This window comes from Nycticebus coucang, unplaced genomic scaffold, assembly GCF_027406575.1.
Source record: "Nycticebus coucang isolate mNycCou1 unplaced genomic scaffold, mNycCou1.pri scaffold_70, whole genome shotgun sequence".
Taxonomy (NCBI): domain Eukaryota; kingdom Metazoa; phylum Chordata; class Mammalia; order Primates; family Lorisidae; genus Nycticebus; species Nycticebus coucang.
In genome coordinates, this window is record NW_026515597.1 from 410,344 (window position 1) to 431,301 (window position 20,958).

Consider the following 20,958-nt stretch of genomic DNA (forward strand, 5'->3'; position numbering starts at 1 on the left):
TTCTGTTTCTATGTTCAAATTATTCTCCCAGGTAGTGCGTATGCTTGATAAACATAGTGAATGTGTGTTATTTTGCTAACAGATTGATGTGTGAGTGAATCAATACATTTCCTGAAGTTGACTTTTCTTTTTCTCAATAGGAAGGAGCAAGAGAGTCAGAAGTTGGAGACAATACCAACACGATTGGTATTGTTGAAAGTGCTACACAAAAGCAAATAGGTAATGACAATTTTATTTTTGTGAAAATAAATTATAAGAGGTGGTAATCTTATAATTAGGGGAAACATCTAAAATTTTTAATTACATGCTATTATGAAATAAAAACCAATAATGGGTATTGGTTTAATTTCCATTCCTTTTATTTATTTTATTGTTTTTATTAAATCATAACTATGTACAGTAATGTATTTATGGGGTATGATGTGCTGATTTTATATACAATTAGGAATGCTTAAATCAAGCTGGGTCACATAGCCTTCACCTCACTTACTTAATTGTTGTGTTAAGACATTGATACTCTACACTTCATAGATTTGACGTGTACCCTTGCAATATGCACCATAGGTAAGGTCACAAGTAGATAATGTCCATTCCTTTTAAATATACTGTCCATTCCTTTTAAGTACGTTTCTTTTGCCACCTTTTTTATACTATAAACTTTTTCCTGAAACTGCTTTAACCTTCTGAAATTCTTTTGGCTATGAGTTTTATTTTACTGAAATAGTCACAAATGGAGATACATTTGTATATGTTTTGAAAATGCAGTAATATTTTTATCATTAATTTATCTTTAAATGACATTTTATAGATAAAATCTCTGTACTGTTATCAGGACACGACAAACCAAAAGAACCAAGTTTGTATTTGGAGGTACTGTCTTTTCTTATCATTACTTTAAAATATAAGCATTGACAACTTTAAAACATAAAAGGGATGCTTTTAATTACCTTTTCTCAGCTGTGTATGTGCCCACAAGGAATTATTTTCTTACATTATCAGGCCATAATTAATAAAGTAATTATGTGGAAAGAATGAGCTGCTGAATAGTAAAATTCTGCTAATTTGCAAGATTCCTTTAAAAAGACAGTGTAATATAATACAAAATGATAAGGCTTAGAAGTTATAAGAATACCATTTGGATTTGAAGTTAAGTTTATTTAAAAATTAAAGAATTATTCCAGATTCATCTATAGCCAAATGCATGAGTCTGTGGTAAATATGGATGTGTAATAAAAGGCCTAATGCAGTTTGGAGACTTGATTTTTATAACTTGGAACATGTAATGACAAAATCTGGCACTCAAAACTGTTACTATGTTTGAATTGGCCAGTCTAGATCATCAAGGAACATTTTAAGAGAAAAAAAAAAAAAATCATGGGGAGTAAGTGAACATGTTGGGCTGTAATAGTAACAATTTGATTTAGTGGAGTTTTAATAAACAAAAATCATTTTCTAAAATAGAACACATAGAATACTTTTGTGGCAGCCATGCTTCTGATACACTGTAGGTATGAAATACTGACAATTTATTCGGAAGCAGAGCTCAGGTAGGAAGACATGGGAAAGGCTGACCTCTTGGAAGCAGTGGTTGGGCAGCAGCACCAGCATCAAATGGATGTCAAAAGACATGTTATTCTGGATCTTTCACTTTCTGTGGAAACTGAGGAAAATTAATTAATTAATTTTTAATGTCTGTGACCTAATTCATAGACATGGCACTAATATCAACCTCTTAGGTATGTGTAATGAACAAATATAGTATGAAATCTGGAAACATTTTTATAGTCTGAAAAGTATGCATGCAAATGCAAGAAATGTTCACAGTTTTATTTAATGATTTAATAAATATGGGAAGTAGTTCTTTTTTAAAAAAAAATCCTTCAGACAGTAGTGTCAAGGAAAAATGGAAAGTTAAGTAAGTTAGAACTGGCATGAGCCTTTCTAATTTGGGGTATAATAAGTTTTGGGAGACTATTGTGGCAGATATCCTGTAAGAATAGTGATTTTGTGCTTACGACCTTCCCAATGACATTTGTACATGTTTGACCTTGAAAAAAAAAATATATATATATATATAGAGAGAGAGAGATAGAATCTCATTCTGTGCCCTGGGTGGAGTGCTGTGGTGTCATAGCTCACAGCAACCTCAAACTCTTGGGCTTAAGTGATCCCCTTGCCTCAGCCTCCGAAGTAGTATCTGGTACTATGAGTACTAATTATGTGCTAAGTAGTTAGACATTGAATGTACAATAGGATGACTTACGGTATTGTAGTATCAATAGAAAGCCAAACAGCCAAAAAATCCGACTTACTATGTGGGCTTCATATAAATATTGTAGTATCAACAGAAAGCCAAACAGCCAAAAATTCTGACTTACTATGGGGGCTTCATATAGAGAAAACAGAGAATATAAGGTTAGACAATATAGAGGAAGATTGCAGTTAATGCGGAAAGGACTGGGGTGGAAATCTATAGTCAGGAAAGATCTTTCTGAGTGTGATTTTCAAGCTATCAGCTAAAGGATGAGAAGGAGCCAGCCATGTGAAATTGTGGGAGAAAGATAGGAAAGAAAGCAATGGATCACATATGTATCATTTTTTACTCTAAACATCCTGTTAACACCAGGAAGCAGAAAGTAGGGTAGTCATCATCATCATCATCAGTCCATTTTATTTTTATCATTATAATGCATAGAAATGAAAATGTGCAAATACATGTCTGGGATACCTTAGATGCTTCAAAAATAAATGTTTGTATTCTTTTATATCGAGGTTTTCTATAGTTCCGAATTTGCTTTTTGTTAGTAAAAAGTTACATACTATATCTAGTGTTTGTTTGATTTTATTTAAACATGACAAAACAGTTATTTTTAACTGCGGTATCCTTTTATTCAATCATAAGTAAAAACTCTACAAAACATATTTTAGATTTTTCTAACCTTTTGTTTACCTAAATAAAGCAGCTTCAGAAATGTTCTGTTTAGGTACACTTATGTTAATATGAAATAAAAATGAATGTTCAGTTTATGCCCAATATGACATATACAAAGTTTATTAGAATTCTGTGTGTCAAATTTTCATGCTAAAATTCCATTAAGAAATATTTTATGTGTTTAATCGGTAAGTATTAGAGCAAGTGTATTTTGTTTTAAAAAAAAGTTCTCTTATTCCTTGTGGTGAGTACAAAGTAATCGGTTATTTTCAATCTTGTTCCATGTTGAAACATGCACGAGTTCATGTTTTTTGTGAATATGATTCATTTTGGCCTTTCATGCTGTGTTTACACACCGATATGCACATAAAAGTTGAGCTTGAGCTAGAAGCATATATGAAGTTCTGTATTGAAGTGTTTTGGCTTTCAATACATGTTTCTCTTAGTTTTATATGTAATTGCTTTTACCAAAAAAAATTCAGTTGTTTTTGAAGAAAATGATTAGCAAATATTGATGTAACTTATTATTTATAACTCATATTGATATTAACTTTAACAGAGTATTTCAGAGACTCTTTCAGAGAAGGATCTTAGTCATTCATCTCAGGATGCCAATCAAGAAGAGAAAAACAGAGTAAATGCACAAGTAGAAGGTAAGAATTGTATTTTCCTGTAAAAGACAATTTTACAGATGGGATTTTATTCTTGCTCAGGCTAGTCCTAAACTCCAGAGCACAAGCATCCACCTGCCTTCGCCTCCCAGAGTGCTGGGATTACAGGGTCAAGCTACTGCTCCCTCGGGACTCTGTGTTTCTAATATGTTCTCAGGTGACTCCAATGCTGCGGGTTCTTGGACCACACTAAGTAACAAGACTATAGACATCCCTGTAGAGAAATATATAGGAAGAGCTATTGGAGAACATTTCCAACAGAAGGATCAAAGGAGGGCATTATTTTGCTTTTACATGTATTTCTGAACATGTTCCTAGCCAGATGGGATAAAGAAAAAAGTGAACAATTCCAAATTATAGATATGAACTATTACTACTAATTGAAGAGGAAATAAGTGGCATAAATGATCCCTGAAAAGAATGGTGACGAGAGATCCAAAAAAAAGGTTCATGAGCAGGGAAAGAGGGAAGGAATAAGTTATACCCGTAATGTTGCAGTTAACGATGAAGAAAACTGAGAGAATGCTCTTGTATCGATTCAAGAAATTTGCATTTACACAGAAGATTAAGATTACTTCTGCCACAGAGATCACTGGAAGCAAGAGAGTGTGCTAGAATTATAACATGGAATTTGGAAGGATAGGATCCAGTATTTGAAACTATTTCTGTTTGAATTCTCCAGTCTGGATATTCAAGGAACATTTTGGGAGAAAAAAAGAATTGTGGGTAATGGTGAATCTGTGGGGCTATAGCAGCAATGCATTTCTCCTCCTGTAAGTGTTAGGCATCAGAGATATGTGCTATATGTATATTAATTCATAAAAATAGATTAACTTGAATATAAAAACACTGGTCATTTTTAAAAATATTCTTTATTAAAATAGGTGTTTTCTAAAATCAGATTAATGTAATATCCCCACAGAAAATATAGTCAAAAACCATAAATTTATAGAGCCCATTCCATGACTTTTCTTAATATTTTCAATGAATATGACACTGATTTTTAAATGTAAAAATTAGTTAATATGTTACAATGATGAGGTGAATCAATTTGTTTCCTTTTTTATAAATATGTCATATTTAGAGTGAATATGCATAATTACTTAGATGTATCTTACAAGGCTTTTGAATGAGTGGAGGAAGACATATTAAGATGGGAAAGCTAGAGGATACAGTGTACACCTAATCTGTAGGCCGCAGGGTGCTCCATCCCGTCCTGCTCTCATTTTTTCTTGGCCTCTCCAACTTTTCACCTTGCTCATCTCACCCTTTCCTTCTCAGCTCACACATGAGCTCTGGAAATGCCAACCTTGATGCATCTTCTTCATTTTCCTTTAACTGCATTCCATAATTATCAAGTAAAATAGGTAAAAACTGTTTGCCAGTGATGCTATGGAATATTGTGAGCCTTGAGATCTGGGGAATAGAAATGGAAATAAATAACTTACAGTTGAGGTGGGGAAGTTGCAAAGGAGAAATCCTTAGAGTATTGAGGCCTTACTGAGGGAGGATATGCCTGTTTATCCAGGGAAAGAGCCATAATGAATGGAGTCCTCACGTAGCAATCTGTGTAAAAAAAAAAAAAAAAAAGGAAAGAAGATTGTCAGCATATGAGCAGAAAGCATTTCACATATATATCACCAGGCATACACTGATGAAGGTATAAAAAGTAACAACAACTTGATGATTAACATGTGCAACGTGTTGAAGGTTCTAATAGGAGGTAGACAGGAGTACATAGGTTACTTGATATGTTTTTCTGGATTGATAAAATTTTCTTTGTTTATGATGGCTTTGTCATTTATGTTGTATGGAAGAATTTGTGAGTGAATCTGTGATCTTCGTATGCCTTCTACCTGGTGACATCTAGCAGCCCCTTCTGAGTGGTTTTTCAAGTATTAGATGATTAGGAGTAATTTTTAAAGAGGTATATAGTTTGCTAAAGACTTAAGTTCATCTAAACTCTCAATTTATAAGATAAAAATAAATTTAGGTTTGTATACATTTTTATAAAGCTGAGAGATTTTATCACATCATTCTAAGCAATGTCATTTAACTTAATATATGAAATTTACAGGACACAAAATTTTATCAAAATCAGTGAAAGAGGAAGAAGAACCTAAAGGAAGTGAAAATAACCAGCCACAGGTATCAACAAATTTAAATTTAAATTCCTGGTTTAATGTTGTTTTCTTTCCATGAATGATGTGACGTAGTCCAAGGGACATTTCCTACTGGAATGGCATTTTAGAATTCATATGTGGTTAGCTAATATTTAATTTTAAACAGTTTTTTTTAACTAGTTATAAAACTTAAACCTTCCTAAAGTAAAGAGTGACTTACAGCTAATCTTTGTCCTTGGAATCCAGGCAGACGATTTTGGTGTTTTTCTGGCTCTTCAGTTTTGTAACCTTACATGATAAGGACGGTAATGCCAAGTACAGAATCATATTACTAAGCAAGAGAAATTACGAGCAATTTCATCATGATGACCACTGAGTTGGACTCATGTTCAAAGAGTCATTATTCCCAATTGTACCAAACCGTAATGTAGTTTTTATACTGCACATCAGTCGTGCCAGGTAGAGTGTTTCTTCCACCTTGTGGCCTCTAACTCAGTTCAGCGTGTGTGCTGAGAGAGGGAATTAGGTCATTAGACTGTGCCTATGTAGGAAATCCGACCTTGAAGAAAGGGACTTTGATGTGAGGGTACGGCAGCAAGTTGTAACTGACATAGCTTCAGGAAATTATTAAACGGTACCAAGGTTCCTTCACTCACTGTCTTATGAGGACATTAGAAAATATTAAATGTGGGGCGGTGCCTGTGGCTCAAGGAGTAGGGCGCCGGTCCCATATGCCAGAGGTGGTGGGTTCAAACCCAGCCCCGGCCAAAAAAAAAAAAAGAAAATATTAAATGTGGGCTTAAGCCGACAGTCTGTTTCAGAAAATAGCACTGTCATATTGTGCTATATCATTTAAATTCACATTTGAGAATTGACTTTTCTTTCTGATTGCTACTGATTTTGTCTTGTGATAATGTAAGATTTCCCAGGTTTCAGTTATCAATTTTTAAACACAGAACGGAAATAAGCACGTTAATAGTGCATGTGTTGTACTCATGCTACCTGAAGAAAGACTCAGGTATACCCACTCTAGGTATAAATCAGATAGTGATTTATTACACCCGCGCAGGCCTGTTTTTGTCCAAAGGGCAAACGGCCCCAAGGCGAGGATCAAGCTGATTTTTATACCGATTTTGTGCTATGTGGCAAGCCAAGCAAAAACAGGCAGGTGGTTAGCTCAGGGGCGGGGTTACAGAGTTGGCTTAGGGGGACAAAAGCATGTCGGTTTTCACAAGGGTGGGGTTACAGTGAGTCAGGGGTTTGGCACTGGTTACAGTGAGTCAGGGGGTTGCATTCTGGCAGCTGGCATGGGGATAAACTTGGATTGGGAAATTTTACTCGAGTAAGCTTTCCATCATTGTTTAGCCATTGCTAGGGGGTTGTGGTAAGTCGCACCATTGTTTTACCTGTGTCTAGGAATCTTTGGGCACTAAGGGAACTTCCTGTTCTATTCTGAAACCTGTTTTGGGAATTAACCCAAGAGGGGGTTTAGATGTGCAGGGAACTCAGGATGAGACAGGGGCCTTTAGGGGTTCTTTGAATGGGTACTACACATGTTTGCATATGGAAACATGTCTCCTGACTAGGAATGAATGAGAACTGATAGAATGTATCTGTACATTCAGAACTTCCTTGCGTTCAAAAGTATAAGCAACTGTGCATCAAACAAGGCAAAGTGGAATGGGGAAGTAAATAAAAACACCTGAGAAATGAGTTGAAACAGAGTTCTGGTTAAAACTGTGAATAATACAAAATTCCTGCTTGTCCTTTAGTTGAGTTAGTGTAAGGAAGGAGCAAAGTTCTGAAAATTCACCATCTAATGTAACAAACAGTATACCAGACTGTGAGGGGAAAGATGTACCTGGAGTGTCCACTCTTTAGTGTTTGAGGCATTTTCTCAATAAAAAGGCCTCAGTCACAAAAATATGTTCCATCTCATGCCTACTTTGTGTTCCTGAAGTATAATCTCTACTCACCTCCTAAAGTTCATTTAAATGAAAGAAAAAGGTGTACTGTAAAAATGCTAACAATGCACACGGACACTCGGCATGCATTTGACACAGGTGAGTAGAAATGTGAAGATAATACAAACACAAAAACAAGCAAGGAAGTCAGAAGTTATTGTCGAAATGAAGGGACACTGAGAGTTTTTTTTTTATGAAGTTCTTATTTTTATATCATTTTTTTATTGAATCATGACTGTACATTACTCCTTTTATGGGGTACAAGGTGCTGATTTTAGACATAATTTGGAATGCTTACATCAAACCAGTTAACATAGGGTTCACCTTACTTAATTATTTGTTGTGTTAAGATATTTATACTCTACTCTTAAAAGATTTGACATATACCCTTGTGATATGCACTATAGGTGATGTCCCACTGTTTACCTTCTCTTCACACAGCTTCCCCCTTCCCCTATTCTCCCCCATCTTCCCTCTTTCATTCTGGGCTATAGTTGTGATTCATCATTCATGTAAAAGTATGGAGGATTATATATTTGTTTCATAACAGTACTGAGTATAGTTTTTCTTAGATTCTTGAGATATGTTACTAAGAAAAATATGTTCAAACTCCATCATGTGAACATAAAAGGGGCAAAGTCTCCATCTTTTTATGACTGCACAATATTCCATGGTATACATATACCACAATTTGTTACTTCATTCAGGGGCTATGGGCACTTGCGCTTCTTTCATGACTGGGCAATCATGAACTGGGCTGTAATAAACATTCTGGTGCAAATATGTTTGTTTTAAAATGATGATTGGTCATCTGGATTTATTCCTAGCAGAGGCATAGCAGGATCAAATGGTAGGTCTACTTTTAATATCCTAAGTGTTCTCCAAACCTCTTTCTAAAAGGGACATATTAGACTGCATTCCCACCAGCAGTGCAGAAATGTTCCCTTCTGTCCACATCCACACCAAAATCTGTAGTTTTGTGATTTTGTGATGTGGGCTACTTTCCTGGAGTTAGATGATGTCTCAAAGTGGTTTTGATTTGTATTTCTCTGATGATTAAAGATGATGAGCAGTTTTTCATGTGTCTGTAGGCCATGCGCCTATTTTCTTCAGAGAAGCTTCTGTTCAATTCTCTTGCCTAAAATGAAATGTGATCAATAGTTCTTACCTTACTAATTAATTTAGGTTTTCTGTTTAATCTAATTATCAAATCGTTGTTGGAAACATAACCTGAAAAAATCTTCTCCCATTCTGAGGACCGTGTGCTTGCTTTACTTACTTTGTTCTTTGCTGTGCAGATGTTTTTTCGTTTTATCAGATCCCTGTAATATATTTTTGGTGTTACTTCAATTGCCTGGGGACTGGGGTCCTCCTCATAGCATATTCTTCCAGGCCAATTTTTTCAAGTGTTTTCCCTGTCCCCGCTAATAGTATTTTTATATTTTTTTGTCTTAAGTTTAAACCGTTTATCCAATGAGAATCAATTTTTGTTAATGGTGAAAGATGAGGGTCCTGTTTCAGTCTTCTACAAGTCGCCAGCCAATTCACCCAGTACCATTTGTTGAATAGGGAATGTTTTCCCTGTTTATGTTTTTGATACGCTTATCAAAGATCAAATGATAGTAAGTGCCCAGCTTAATCTCTTGGTTCTCTATTCTGTTCTATACATTTACCTTGGTATTTTTGTGCCACTATCATGCTGTTTTGATCACTATAGATTTATAGTATAGACTGAAGTCTGGTAGGCTGATTGCTACTGCTTTGTCTTTATTTCTGAGTAATGTCTTGGCTATTGAGCGTTGCCTGCATTATAGATGACCATCCCTTCACCCTGAGTCTATATTTATCACTTAAGGTAAATTGAGATTCTTATATGCAACAGATATCTGACTTAAATTTGTATATCCAGTCAGCAAAACTGTGCCTCTGTAGAGGACAATTTTAGCCATTCACATTAATTGAGAATATTGATAAGCCTGGTAGTATTTTGGGCATCAATTTTTTTAAAGTCCAGTAGGCATTTTTAATCCTTTTGCAACAGTGGAAGTTGGATTTTGATCAAAAGTTTCTGAGTGAGTTGACTTTGCTGGTAGAGGATTGTGCTGGTCACTATAGAGGATAGGATTGAGAATATCCTGGAGAGGTGGTTCCTTTATGGAAAATTTCTTCAACATGTGAATGTCATTAAAGTATTTAACTTCTCCATCATAAATGAACCTCAGTTTAGCTGGATACAGGATCCTGGGTTGAAAGTTATTTTGTGTTAGGAGGTTAAAAGTTGATGACCATCCTCTTCTAGCTTGAAAAGTTTCAGTAGAGAGATCTGAAGTCATTCGAATATTTTCCCCCTTGTAGGTTATGGCTGTCTTACATCTGGCTGGTTGCAGAATTTTCTCCTTCATGTTAATTTTGGCAAAGTTAATTATTATGTGTCTGGGTGATGCTATATTTGGGTTGAGTCATGCTGGGGTTCTGAAACTGTCTTCTTTCTTCATTTCAGAATCTCTTGCCATGTTTGGTAAGTTCTCCTCGATTATCTCTTGCAGAAGAGCATCTTGGGGCTTTCAAAGCAACCTCATCCCCTTCAGGAATTCCTATAAGGCAAATGTTAGTTTGCTTTGAAGTGTCCCAGACCTCTCTGAGAGAATGATCCATTTTTGCTCTCCCTTTCTCTTCCACGTTGAGCATTTGGAAGCATTCAAAAGCTTTGTCTTCATTGTCAGAAATCCTTTCTTCTGCCTGCTCCATTCTGTTACTGAGGGATTCTACTGTATTTCTCAGATCTTTGAAGGCTTCAAATTCTTGCCTCAATGTGTCAAAACTTTGTTGATTTGTCTTTGAATTCATTGAATTCTTGAGACAACTCAATTCTCACAGAATTTGCATTTTGTCCTGGCTTTATTGCTCTATTGGCCAGGCACTATTTGAGTTCACAGAAACTATGGCTCAGTCCCACCCTGTGTTGTTGCTGCTGCACCTATACTCATGTAGCTGGCATCTCTGACTACACTGCACTCTATGTTGGGGCGGGTTCACTTAGTGCTCATAAATGACTCTCAGTTTCAGCCCTTCCATGGGCTGATGCTGTTGCCCTGCCTGCTTTTGTCCCGGCTAAGCTCCTGGGGAACACTTGCATCTTGGGCTCACAAATGTAGCATTTCTGACTCAGCTCTGCCCTAGGAGTGTGCCGTCTCTGCATGCACGTGGATTCTATTCTCTGTTCCTGCCATGCCACTCCAAGGCAGGTATCACCTCACGCATATCCTTTGCTCAGGGGGCCTGTGTGTCCATCCCACATCTGTTTCACCCATGGCCGCCACCAGAGCAAAGGCCCAGCTGCCTCTGCTTGCTAAGAGAGGTGGAAAATGTTTCTCCAAAACATCACCAGGGGCATGAGCCCTATTGATCCCACCACTGCAGCTGCTGGGCTGCCATGTGGAATGCCATCTCTCTCTCTCCTATATGGCTCCCATGATCCACAGTCCCCAGTTTCCACCCATGCCTCCATTTCAGCACAGACTTGTAACAGCCCACACCCTGTCCACACTTCTCGAGAAAATGCCCAAGAATATGGACTCCATGGGGGACAGGCTTCCAGACCACAGCATGAGAGTGGAGGGGAGTGCTGGAAGTTCAGAATTGCAGGTAGAGTCTATGTTCAGTTTTATGCCTGGAGGGAGAGTGCCATGGCACACTAGTGAGTCCTCTCTTGGGAAGGAGTTCTGGTTTATAGAGTGTCTCTCCCATGGGATAAAATAGGAAGAGCTATGAACTCTGCTTGCTTGCTTGTGGAAGGGATGCTTTGATATGTGCTCTTTAGTCTTCCCTCTTGGCTCAGCTCTAAACCATCAGCTTACTTGCTAAACTTCTGTCCTTTAACTCTCCTTCTGGATGGGTGCCTCTGTGGAAATCTGGTTCCAATCAGCCATCTTGCCTCCTCCCCCACAGTGGATATTTTCAATCATTTCACCATTGAGGATATTAGGTTTTATTCATTTTCTGGGTGAATTTACTTTAGTGGTAGACCATTAAGCTGATCATGATGGAGGATGAGTCTGAGAATTTCCTGGATAGCTGGCTTAGTTATGGCAAATTTCTTCCACATGTGTATGCAGGTGAGGTATTTGATTCCTCCATCACAATGAAACTCAGTTTAGCTGGATACAGGATCCTGGGCTGAAAGTTCTTTTCTTTTCAGAGATTGAAGGTGAATGACCATCCTCTTGTGGCTTGAAAATTTTCAACAGAGATATCTACAGTCATTCTAATATTCTTCCTCTTGTAGGTTATACTTTTGTTATGTCTGGCTGCTTGCAGAATTCTCTCCTTCATGTTTACTTGGGTATAGTTAATTACAACATGTCCAGAAGATGCTTTATTTGGATTGAGTTGTGCTGGTGTTCTGACACTATCTACTATCTGAATTTCTGTATCTTTTGTCATGCTTGGCAAATTATCCTCCGTTATATCTTGGAGTAGAGGATATAATTTGGAATTATCCCCTTCTCCTTCAGGAATTCCCATTAGGTGAATGTTTGGTCTTCTGAACTGGTCCCACAACCCTCTCACCAAGTGATCCATTTTTGCTCTCTACTTCTCTGCCTCTTTGAGTGTTTTAGAGCCTTCAAAAGCTTTCTATTCAACTTTGGAGATCCTTCCTTCTGCCTGCTTCACTGTATTACTGAGGGATTCTACTGTATTTCTCAGTTCATTGAGGTCTTCATTTTTTGTCCTCCTTATGTCTAAATCATTGTATATTTTGTCTTTGAATTCATTGATTTCTTGAGACAACTTTTGAACTACTCCTTGTATTTCTAATTCCAACTTTCATTCCATTCTATTAATCTTATTTGCCATCCATATTGTGAATTCCTTTTCTGACATTTCAACCATTTGTTTATGAATGGCATATTCTATTGTGTCTTTTTTGTCATTCCATGGGGTTTTTAATCTACTCTGAGTATTCATATTACCAGAGTATTTCCACTGGTTCTGCCCAATGATTTTTTTTTTTTTTTTTTTGCAGTTTTTGCCCATGGCCAGTTTTGAACCTGCCACCTCCAGTACATGGAGCCAGCATATACTGCATATACTTGTCCTTGAGCCACAGGCGCCACACCAGCCAATGGTTATTTTTCACATTTTGCCTGGAGAAGCTGCTAAAGTGAAAATGGTTTGAGGGATCCCTGAGTTGTAGTTCACCATCCCTTTATGAAAAAGTTGGAACTAGTGACTGTGGCTTTTTTCCCTACAGCTTTACAAAGGTCTCTTTCCATCGTGCATCCTGAGAGTCTGGGGACATGGTAGGTGTGATGGGGCTAGGTGGCTCTGTTTTGTATTCAGCCAGCCTTTATCCATTCCTAGGGAATCAATGGCTTTTGTCTGAAATCTTAGCTGGGGAGAGATAAAAGCAACTAAGACACCACACCCCCAAGCAGCAACAACTTGAAGAGGAGAATCAGTCTCTCCCATTTCAACCCTACCAGGGTTCAACCTTGGAGCATCCCCAGGTAGCCAGCCCAGGTCAGGAGTTCTAAACTAATTGTCCTGGGCAGCAGAATCGCTGTTCATGTGGGAGAGTTGAAAATGTCTCCAACAAGCAGACAACAGGGGTCCACTGGCAGTTCAAATATGACTTGTTCTGGTACTCCATGGAGTCAGAAAGGCCTACCCAGCAAATGAGTTAGTGCAGGGAGGTTGGAACTCCTTCCCCACTTTTCACATCTGCCACGAGCAGTCAATGTTAATCCAGAGGGTCTGTTGCCGAGTTCCCTCCAATGAGCAAATGTGCCAGGGTTCTGCACCTTCCAAATTCAAAGGGGAGTCAATGATTCCTTAACCAGGCCGTTGCATTCTGCCACCAGCACACAAAGGGAACTGAATCCTGACACCCTTTGGTGCTCATTGGAAACTGGGTCATGTTTTCCCTGAGTCTGCTCCAAGCTGGGGGTTGACTCAGTGTGTGTTTTACTCCCTCAGAGAATGCAGCTCTCACACAGCCACACTTCTCCTCTGGTACCGCTGTGGGGCGAGGTTGGGCTCCCTCTAGTGGTCCATAGAAGTGGTGAGATGGCTTCCCAAAATTTTACCATGGAGGGAGCAGGGTACCATCACTGCTGCTTTTCCACCACATAGGTCCCCAAGCCTCTGGCAGCCGCTACTATGTACTTGGTGGCACTGGGCCAGTCCTCCACCCCTTGTATCTCTCCACTTCTTCTCATGTCACATTTTTAGCGCGCCTGTCCCATGGCCCATACAATGCCCAGCCCTAGCAAAGAACCACCAGAAACTCTGAGCTCTGCAGGGGTTAGACTTCCAGACTTCTAGGCCCGGGGAAAAGATGGACTGAGAGTTCAGAATAGCAGGGAAAATACTTGTCCAACTTTTATGCCAGACAAGAAAATGGCCATGCTCACAGCTTTATTGGGTTTGTTCTGACTATTATCATTCTTTCTTTGTGGGAGCTTATGCTGAAAGCTGTCTCCGTAGAGAAGTGGCAGGAAATGGGAACCCCAAAACCATTAATGTGAAAATAGATATCAGAACTGTGCTTCAGTCTAGTGATGCAAAATTTGTAACTTGATAACAGCAAAGAAATGAAGTGTGCCTCATTCAAGCAAAAGGGCACACTGCTTCTGCTGCTATGGGCACTTATGATGAAGGAAAAACAGTACATGCTGAACATGTTTGTGAGGCATTAGATGAGTTCAGCAAATCTAAGAAGTATAAATCATGAAACCTGAATCAGAAAATGTGTATTTCTCCCCACCACCTAGAGACAGATCATCAAAAGCATATGTGTTTATGAAGCAAACAATAGAGCAAATTATGTAAACAAATCAGAATGAGGAAGGCCGGTAGAACTCTCACCTTCCAAAAAGAAAAAGTTCAAGTTCCAAACGAGGTAGATGGTTCCCTTCCCACTGCTGCTTTTTCCTTTGTCAGTTGTCTGGTCCATTCTGATTTTCCAATTTTGTATGTTTCGTTAATCACATTTATTCACCATTTTACTCTTACCTCCTACAATGAACAGAAAACAGAACTGAGGGTCACCATCTTCATCATGATTTTTATGTTCATTAGTATAATGTATAGAAAAGAAAATGTACAAGAAAGTGTGCAGAACACTTTAGGAGATTCTAAGAAATGTCTTCTTTGTTTTCATCCTTCACTTTTTATTTTATTTTTTTGTAAATGATTTTTTTTATTTTATTATTTTTTATTGTTTTTTAATTTTTGTTATTAATACTAAATCATAGCTGTGTACATTAGTGTGATCATGGGGCACCATACATTGGTTTTATGAACAGTTTGACACATTTTCATTAGACTGGTTAACATAGCCTTCCTGGCATTTTCTTTGTTATTGTGTTAAGACAATTACATTCTACATTTACTAAATTTCACAAGTACCCTTGTGAGATTCACCACAGGTGTAGTCCCACCTATCACCCTCCCTCCGCCCATCTTCCCCCCTCCTTCCCCTGCCTCTCCCCATTCCCCATATTCTTAGGCTATAACTGGGATATAGCTTTCATATGAAAGCCAAAAATTAGTTTCATAGTAGGCTGAGTACATTGGATATTTTTTCTTCCATTCTTGAGATACTTTACTAAGAAGAACATGTTCCACCTCCATCCACGTAAACATGAAAGAGGTAAAGTCTCCATCTTTCTTTAAGGCTGCATAATATTCCATGGTGTACATATACCACAGTTTATTACTCCATTCATGCATCGATGGGCACTTGGGCTTTTTCCATGACTTAGCAATTGGAATTGGGCTGCAATAAACATTCTGGTACAAATATCCTTGTTATAATGTGATTTTTTGTCTTCAGGGTATAAACCTTATAAACCTAGTAGAGGAATTATAGCATTGAATAGCAGGTCTATTTTTAGATCTCTAAAGGTTCTCCAAATATCTTTCCTAAAGAAATGTATTAATTTGCATTCTAACCAGCAGTGCAGAAGTGTTGCCTTTTCTCCAAATCTACGCCAACATCTCTGGTCTTTGGATTTGGTGATAGGGGCTAATCTTACTGGAGTTAGATGGTATCCCAAGGTAGTTTTGATTTGCATTTCTCTGATGATTAAAGGTGATGAGCATTTTTTCATATGTCTGTAGGCCATGCCCCTGTGTTCTTCAGAGAAGTTTCTCTTCAAGTCCGTTGCCCAGCCTGCGATGGGATCACTTGTTCTTCTCTTGCTAATGCGTTTGAGTTCTCTGTGGATTCTGGTTATTAAACCTTTGTTGGAGCCATAACCTGCAAATATCTTCTCCCATTCTGAGGGCTGTTTGCTTGCTTTACTTACTGTGTTCTTGGCTGTGCAGAGCTTTTTAGATTGATCAGGTCCCAGTAGTGTATTTTTGAAGCTGCTTCAATTGCCTGGGGTGTCCTCCTCAGAAAGTACTCACCCAAACCGATTTCTTAAAGAGTTTTCCCTGCACTCTCTTCTAGTATTTTTATCGTCTCATGTCTTAAGTTTAAACCTTTTATCCAGTGACAGTCTATCTGTGTTAATAGTGAAAAGTGTGGGTCCAGTTTCAGTCTTCTACATGTTGCCAGCCAGTTCACCCAGCACCATTTGTTAAATAGGGAATCTTTTCTCCACTGAATGTTTTTAACTGGCATGTCAAAGATCAGATAACAGTAAGTGGCTGGATTCATCTTTTGGTTCTCTATTCTGTTCCAGACATCTACTTATCTGTTTTTGTGCCAGTACCATGCTGTTTTGATCACTATTGATATATAGTATAGTCTGAGGTCTGGTAACATAATTCCTCCTGCTTTGTTTTTATTTCTGAGTAATGTTTTGGCTATTCGAGGGTTTTTTTGATTCCATATAAAACTAAGTATTATTTTTTCAAGATATTTAAAGTATGACAGTGGGGCTTTAATAGGGATTGCATTAAAATTGTATATTGCTTTGGGTACTATGGACATTTTAACAATGTTGATTCTTCCCAACCATGACCATGGTATGTTTTTCCATTTGTTAATGTTTTCAGCTGTTTCTTTTCTTAGAGTTTCATAGTTCTCTTTATAGAGATCTTTCTCATCTTTTGTTAGATATACTCCCAAATATTTCATGTTCTATGGCACTACTGTGAATGGAATACAGTCCTTAACTGTTTTTTCAGCTTGACTATTGTTGGTATGTATAAAGGTTAATGATTTATGAGTGTTGATTTTGTAACCTGAGATGCTGCTGTATTCCTTGATCACTTCTAAGAGTTTTGTTGTAGAATCCCTGGTGTTTTTCATATATAGAATCATATCCTCTGTGAAAAGCATAAGTTTGATCTCTTCTGACCCTATATCGATACCCTTGATCACCTTTTCTTCCGTAATTGTGATGGCTAAAACTTCCATCACAATGTTAAAGAGCAGTGGAGACAATGGGCAGCCTTGTCTAGTTCCTGATCTGAGTGGAAATGATTTCAGTTTAACTCCATTCAATATGATATTGGCTGTGGGTTTGCTCTATATGGCCCCTATCAATTTAAGAAATGTCCCTTCTATACCAGTTTTTTAAAGTGTTCTGATCATGAAACGATGCTGGATATTGTCAAAAGCTTTTTTCAGCATCAATTAAGAGAATCATGTGGCCTGTGTTTTTTATTTTGTTCATACAGTGAATTATATTTATAGATTTATGTATGTTAAACCAGCCTTGAGACCCTGGGATAAAACCGACTTGGTCATGATGTATAATTTGTTTGATATGTTGCCGGATTCTCTTTGTTAGGATCTTGTTGAATATTTTTGCATCTATATTCATTAGTGATATTGGTGAATAATTTTCTTTTCTTGTTAGGTCTTTTCCTGGTTTGGGGATCAGGGTGATGTTTGCTTAGTAGAACTTGTTGGGTAGTCTTCCTTCTTTTTCTACGTTTTGCAACAGGTTGAGTAACATAGGTACTAGTTCCTCTTCAAAGTTTTGGTAGAATTCTGACGTGAAGCCATCTGGTCCCAGGCTTTTCTTTTTAAGGAGATCTCGTATGGTTGATGCTATTTCAGAACTTGATATTGGCATGTTCAACAGTTCCACTTGATTCTGGCTAAGTCTTGGAAGATGAAGTGCTTCCAAGTATTGGTCAATTTCCTTCAGATTTTCATATTTCTGAGAATAAAGTTTCTTGTAATATTCTTTAAAATCTTTTGAATTTCCGAGGAGTCTGTTGTTATTTCGTCTTTGTTGTTTCTGATTGATAAAATTAGAGATTTTACTCTTTTTTTGCTGGTGAGGTTAGCCAAATGTTTATTTTATTGACATTTTCAAAAAACAACTTTGATTTATTGATCTGTTATATAATTCTTTTGTTTCAAATTTCATTTAATTCTGCTCTAATTTTGGTTATTTATTTTCTTCTACTTGGGGTGGGAATGTTCTTCCTTTTCCAGTTGCTTGAGATGTCCCATTATGCTGTTAACTTCCTCTCTTTCCGTTCTCTTGAGGAAGGCTTGCAGTGCTATAGATTTCCATCTTTGGACTGCCTTTGCGGTATCCCAGAGGTTCTTACAGTTTGTGTCTTCATTGTTGTTTTGTTCCAAAAATTTGGCAATTTCCTTCTTAATCTCATCTCTGACCCAGGTATCATTCAGCATAAGGTTATTTAACTTCCATTTTTTTATATGAGTGTGCAGATTCCTGTTGTTACTGAGTTCAACTTTTATGCCACGGTGGTCCGAGATGATGCAAGGAATAAGTTATATTCCTTTAAATTTACTTAGGTTAGACTTTTGACCTAAGCTGTGATCGATTTTGGAGTATGTTCCATTGGCTAATGAAAAGTATGTGTATTCAGTTTTGTTGGGATGAAATGTTCTCTAGATGTCTGCTAAATCCAAATGTTGGATGGCTGGGTTTAAATCTAAAATTTCTTTGCTCAGCTTCTTTTTTTTTTTTTTTATTGTTGGGGATTCATTGAGGGTACAATAAGCCAGGTTACATTGATTGCAATTGTTAGGTAAAGTCCCTCTTGCAATCATGTCTTGCCCCCATAAAATGTGACACACACCAGGGCCCCATCCCCCTCCCTCCTTCCCTCTATCTATTCCCCCCCGATAACCATAATTGTCATTAATTGTCCTCATATCAAAATTGAGTACATAGGATTCATGCTTCTCCATTCTTGTGATGCTTTACTAAGAATAATGTCTTCCACTTCCATCCAGGTTAATACGAAGGATGTAAAGTCTCCATTTTTTTTAATGGCTGAATTGTATTCCATGGTATGCATATACCACAGCTTGTTAATCCATTCCTGGGTTGGTGGGCATTTAGGCTGTTTCCACATTTTGGCGATTGTAAATTGAGCTGCAATAAACAGTCTAGTACAAGTGTCCTTATGATAAAAGGATTTCTTTCCTTCTGGGTAGATGCCCAGTAATGGGATTGCAGGATCAAATGGGAGGTCTTGCTTGAGTGCTTTGAGGTTTCTCCATACTTCCTTCCAGAAAGGTTGTCCTAGTTTGCAGTCCCACCAGCAGTGTAAAAGTGTTCCCTTCTCTCCACATCCACGCCAGCATCTGCAGTTTTGAGATTTTGTGATGTGGGCCATTCTCTATGGAGTTAGATGATATCTCAGGGTTGTTTTGATTTGCATTTCTCTAATATATAGAGATGATGAACATTTTTTCATGTGTTTGTTAGCCATTCGTCTGTCGTCTTTAGAGAAGGTTCTATTCATGTCTCTTGCCCATTGATATAAGGGATTGTTGGCTTTTTTCATGTGGATTAAGTTGAGTTCTCTATAGATCCTAGTTATCAAGCTTTTGTCTGATTGAAAATATGCAAATATCCTTTCCCATTGTGTAGGTTGTCTCTTTGCTTTGGTTATTGTCTCCTTAGCTGTACAGAAGCTTTTCAGTTTAATGAAATCCCATTTGTTTATTTTTGTTGTTGTTGCAATTGCCATGGCAGTCTTCTTCATGAAGTCTTTCCCCAGGCCAATATCTTCCAGTGTTTTTCCTATGCTTTCTTTGAGGATTTTTATTGTTTCATGCCTTAAGTTTATGTCCCTTATCCATCTTGAATCAATTTTTGTGAGTGGGGAAAGGTGTGGGTCCAGTTTCAGTCTTTTACATGTAGACATCCAGTTCTCCCAACACCATTTATTGAATAGGGAGTCTTTCCCCCAAGGTATGTTCTTGTTTGGTTTATCAAAGATTAGGTGGTTGCAAAATGCTAGTTTCGTTTCTTGGTTTTCAATTCGATTCCAAGTGTCTATGTCTCTGTTTTTGTGCCAGTACCATGCTGTCTTGAGCACTATGGCTTTGTAGTACAGACTAAAATCGGGTATGCTGATGCCCCCAGCTTTATTTTTGTTACAGAGAACTGCCTTAGCTATACGGGATTTTTTCCGGTTCCATACAAAATGCAGAATCATTTTTTCCAAATCTTGAAAGTACGATGTAGGTACTTTGATAGGAATGGCATTGAATAGGTAGATTGCTTTGGGAAGTATAGACATTTTAACAATGTTGATTCTTCCCATCCATGAGCATGGTATGTTCTTCCATTTGTTAATATCCTCTGCTATTTCCTTTCTGAGGATTTCATAGTTTTCTTTATAGAAGTTCTTCACCTCCTTCGTTAGGTATATTCCTAGGAATTTCATTTTCTTTGAGACTATGGTGAAGGGAGTTGTGTCCTTAATTAGCTTCTCATCTTGACTGTTATTGGTGTACACAAAGGCTACTGACTTGTGGACATTGATTTTATATCCTGAAACATTACTGTATTTTTTGATGACTTCTAGGAGTCTTGTGGTTGAGTCTTTGGGGTTCTCTAAGTATAAGATCATGTCGTTAGCAAAGAGGGAGAGTTTGACCTCCTCTGCTCCCATTTGGATTCCCTTTATTTCCTTGTCTTGCCTAATTGTATTAGCTAGAACTTCCAGCAAGACGTTGAATAGTAAAGGTGACAGAGGACAACCATGTCTGGTTCCAGTTCTAAGAGGAAAAGCTTTCAGTTTTACTCCATTCAGTAAAATATTGGCTGTGGGTTTGTCATAGATAGCTTCAATCAGTTTTAGAAATGTGCCACCTATGCCTATACTCTTCAGTGTTCTAATTAGAAAAGGATGCTGGATTTTATCAAATGCTTTTTCTGCATCTATTGAGAGGATCATATGATCTTTATTTTTGCCTCTGTTAATATGGTGGATAACGTTTATAGACTTGTGTATGTTAAACCAGCCTTGCATCCCTGGGATGAAGCCTACTTCATCATGATGAATGACTTTTTTGATGATAAGCT

The 20,958-nt window shown here is 37.6% G+C and overlaps 1 protein-coding gene across 1 annotated transcript in view; it reads left to right on the plus strand.

Annotated features, from left to right (window-relative positions):
• Positions 1 to 20,958, plus strand: part of LOC128579606 (POTE ankyrin domain family member B-like) — a 76,726-nt gene that overhangs the window by 48,800 nt on the left and 6,968 nt on the right. Inside the window, exons 12-16 of the mRNA XM_053581596.1 lie at positions 141 to 219; positions 809 to 870; positions 3,492 to 3,585; positions 5,681 to 5,751; positions 7,687 to 7,789. Of these exons, the coding sequence (XP_053437571.1) occupies positions 141 to 219; positions 809 to 870; positions 3,492 to 3,585; positions 5,681 to 5,751; positions 7,687 to 7,789 (409 nt within the window). The remainder of the gene's footprint in view (positions 1 to 140; positions 220 to 808; positions 871 to 3,491; positions 3,586 to 5,680; positions 5,752 to 7,686; positions 7,790 to 20,958) is intronic.